The sequence below is a fragment of the Punica granatum genome, chromosome 4, assembly GCF_007655135.1.
Source record: "Punica granatum isolate Tunisia-2019 chromosome 4, ASM765513v2, whole genome shotgun sequence".
Lineage (NCBI taxonomy): Eukaryota > Viridiplantae > Streptophyta > Magnoliopsida > Myrtales > Lythraceae > Punica > Punica granatum.
This window is the reverse complement of record NC_045130.1, coordinates 31,801,254-31,803,496: the sequence shown is the minus strand read 5'-3', so window position 1 is coordinate 31,803,496 and position 2,243 is coordinate 31,801,254. Positions and strand designations below refer to the sequence as shown.

The window sequence follows — 2,243 nt, the reverse complement described above, 5'->3', positions numbered from 1 at the left end:
TACATTTTAACGGAATTGTGACCTGGGGACGAAATTTCACTTGGAATCAGACATTTATACAACACTTTGAATGTCCTTATCCTTCAATTATTAGTGACTTCATTTATGAAATCTGACAAAAAAATTACTGACGGACCATTTGTGACTTATAATACGTTACAGATCCATCGCTAGTGTTACTTACTAGACGGTCCAATTCATATTCCATACACGACAGATGTGTTTGTGACAGAAAATCAGTCACACGAATTGATCAGAAATATTTCATATCAATTAAACCATGACAAATTATTGGTCGTAAGTCCGTCACGATTTGTGAGTGATTCTGTTTGTCACTTATTTTCTGTCACATATGGGCGTATTTCTTGTAGTGAATTGGGCGCACGTACAAGGAGGCTAACAGTGTGCTCTCAATCAATCTCTAAACCGACAAGCCCGATCCTTCCTTATACCAACAGGCTTGAATAATCACTTGTGCTGCTGTTCAGTTTCTTTTTTGGTTCAATTCTTCCACTTTTGCTTTCTCATAACGTCGATTAGATTGACCAAAAGAAGAAAAAGAAATGACTAAACTTTTATATTGGAAATTTTCAACATTGTGTCCATCGTAAAGACTCACAAGCAGTGTAACCGAAAGAAAGACTAATAAGCAGTACTTTATTATTATCAAAGAAACTTCAGTTGCACCCACCAACATTTATTCATACCAGTACGAAATGGAAATAGTAAATGGCAAATTATTCAAAAAACACACATTTTGCCATTTTCATGGACGAGAAACTCGACCTTACTCAGCCAGGCCCACGCCATTTATCTCTCTTATTATTATTACTGGCCAAGGAGGTGCTTGTCAATATCTTTCATCATAGAGATCATGAATTCCATCTCCTTGTGCGGATCAGCATCAGTCTCCTTATGTTTTTCATAATCAAGGGTAACTCTCACCGCCGGAGGCTCATTGCCGGTCTTCGGGATAACCTTGTATATGAGCTTGTAGCTCTTGTACCGCTGGAGGATGTGCCCATCCACGGCCACCATTGACACCGACATGTTCTTCTCATCTATTTCGAACCTCTCCTTGAAAACCTCTGTTCGTCCATCTTTAAAAGCCAATATATTCGTGCCATAACATATTAAAAATCATCAATAATTTTTTCGTTTCATACCTACAGAAACATGTATAATGCTACAAATTAAATCCCCAAAACATGGGATCATTCTTCCACGTGGACTTAAATATCCGTCCACAATAACTGACCGCCAGCCGAGCATTCTCTTCTATGCTCGGATCTGACTAACATAAGGCTCACTTTTGGTTGCCTTGAAACTGGACCTGGCCATACTACGTGGTGTGAGCCTACACGGGCAAGTGGAAGTATAACCCGCTCTGATACTATGTAAAATTCCATGAGGCTATAAGTGATTGGGCCAATCTTCAACCGAAAAGCTCAAGGTAGTAGGTGATGGGACCCAATCTTTTATAAATCAATTCAATTACTCTTAACTTTTTCATGTGAAATTCTAAATCTCAACAGAAACTGCGGTAGAAAGGTAATTTGTGGTCTATCGAAAGTACACAATGAATATGGGGCGGAATTAAGTTGGTACCAAGAGTGTAAGTCCAGGACTTGATGGAGCCATGAGTTTTAAAGTCGCCTTCATGGACTTCAACCCCATGCACATTGGAGGCAGCATCGGGGAGATGGTGAAGTTCATCCTTGAGTCGTTTGAAATAAGCTTCAGCTGAAGATTTTATCTCTATTTCAGCAGCCAATTTCCCTCTTAGCCCCATTTGTTCACCTTAAGAACAACCTTGATACTCGAGAACCCAGAGATGCTATAAAGAGGGGGACGTAGAAGCAGAGATGTGTATGAAAGAACAAGTTCTGGACGTCCTACTTATTTATAGAAGGGCAGATGCACGAAGGAGAAAGTAACGGGGCCAGGTCCTTGAATAGTAGTTGGCCGCTTTAACATTGGCAAGGGTTACTTTTGTCAATTTTTTATTAGAAAATGAAAAGTTACGATGGTGCCACGTAATTCTCTCATGAAACAAATTGGAGCTGAGTTTGCAATGTAGTATACATAGACTCGTAGATAGATAAAGAAAGTCTAAATTTACGCCCACAAAATGACCATATAAAGAAAATAACTTGAACTCTATATAATGGGTGCCAAAAAGCCCCCATCCCATACCATACGGGGGAAAAAAAAAAGAGAAAAAAAAAGAGCCCCATTTATGA

At 39.3% G+C, this 2,243-nt stretch overlaps 1 protein-coding gene across 1 annotated transcript; it reads right to left on the bottom strand.

Moving 5' to 3' along the window:
• Positions 1-627: 627 nt before the first annotated feature.
• On the bottom strand, positions 628-1,890 carry LOC116204576 (MLP-like protein 329). The gene is made up of 2 exons (XM_031536729.1): positions 1,609-1,890; positions 628-1,100 (listed from the first exon to the last, which is right to left on the bottom strand). The coding sequence occupies exons 1-2, from the start codon at positions 1,790-1,792 to the stop codon at positions 829-831; spliced, it is 456 nt and encodes a 151-aa protein (XP_031392589.1). The 5' UTR covers positions 1,793-1,890; the 3' UTR covers positions 628-828.
• Positions 1,891-2,243: the final 353 nt, after the last annotated feature.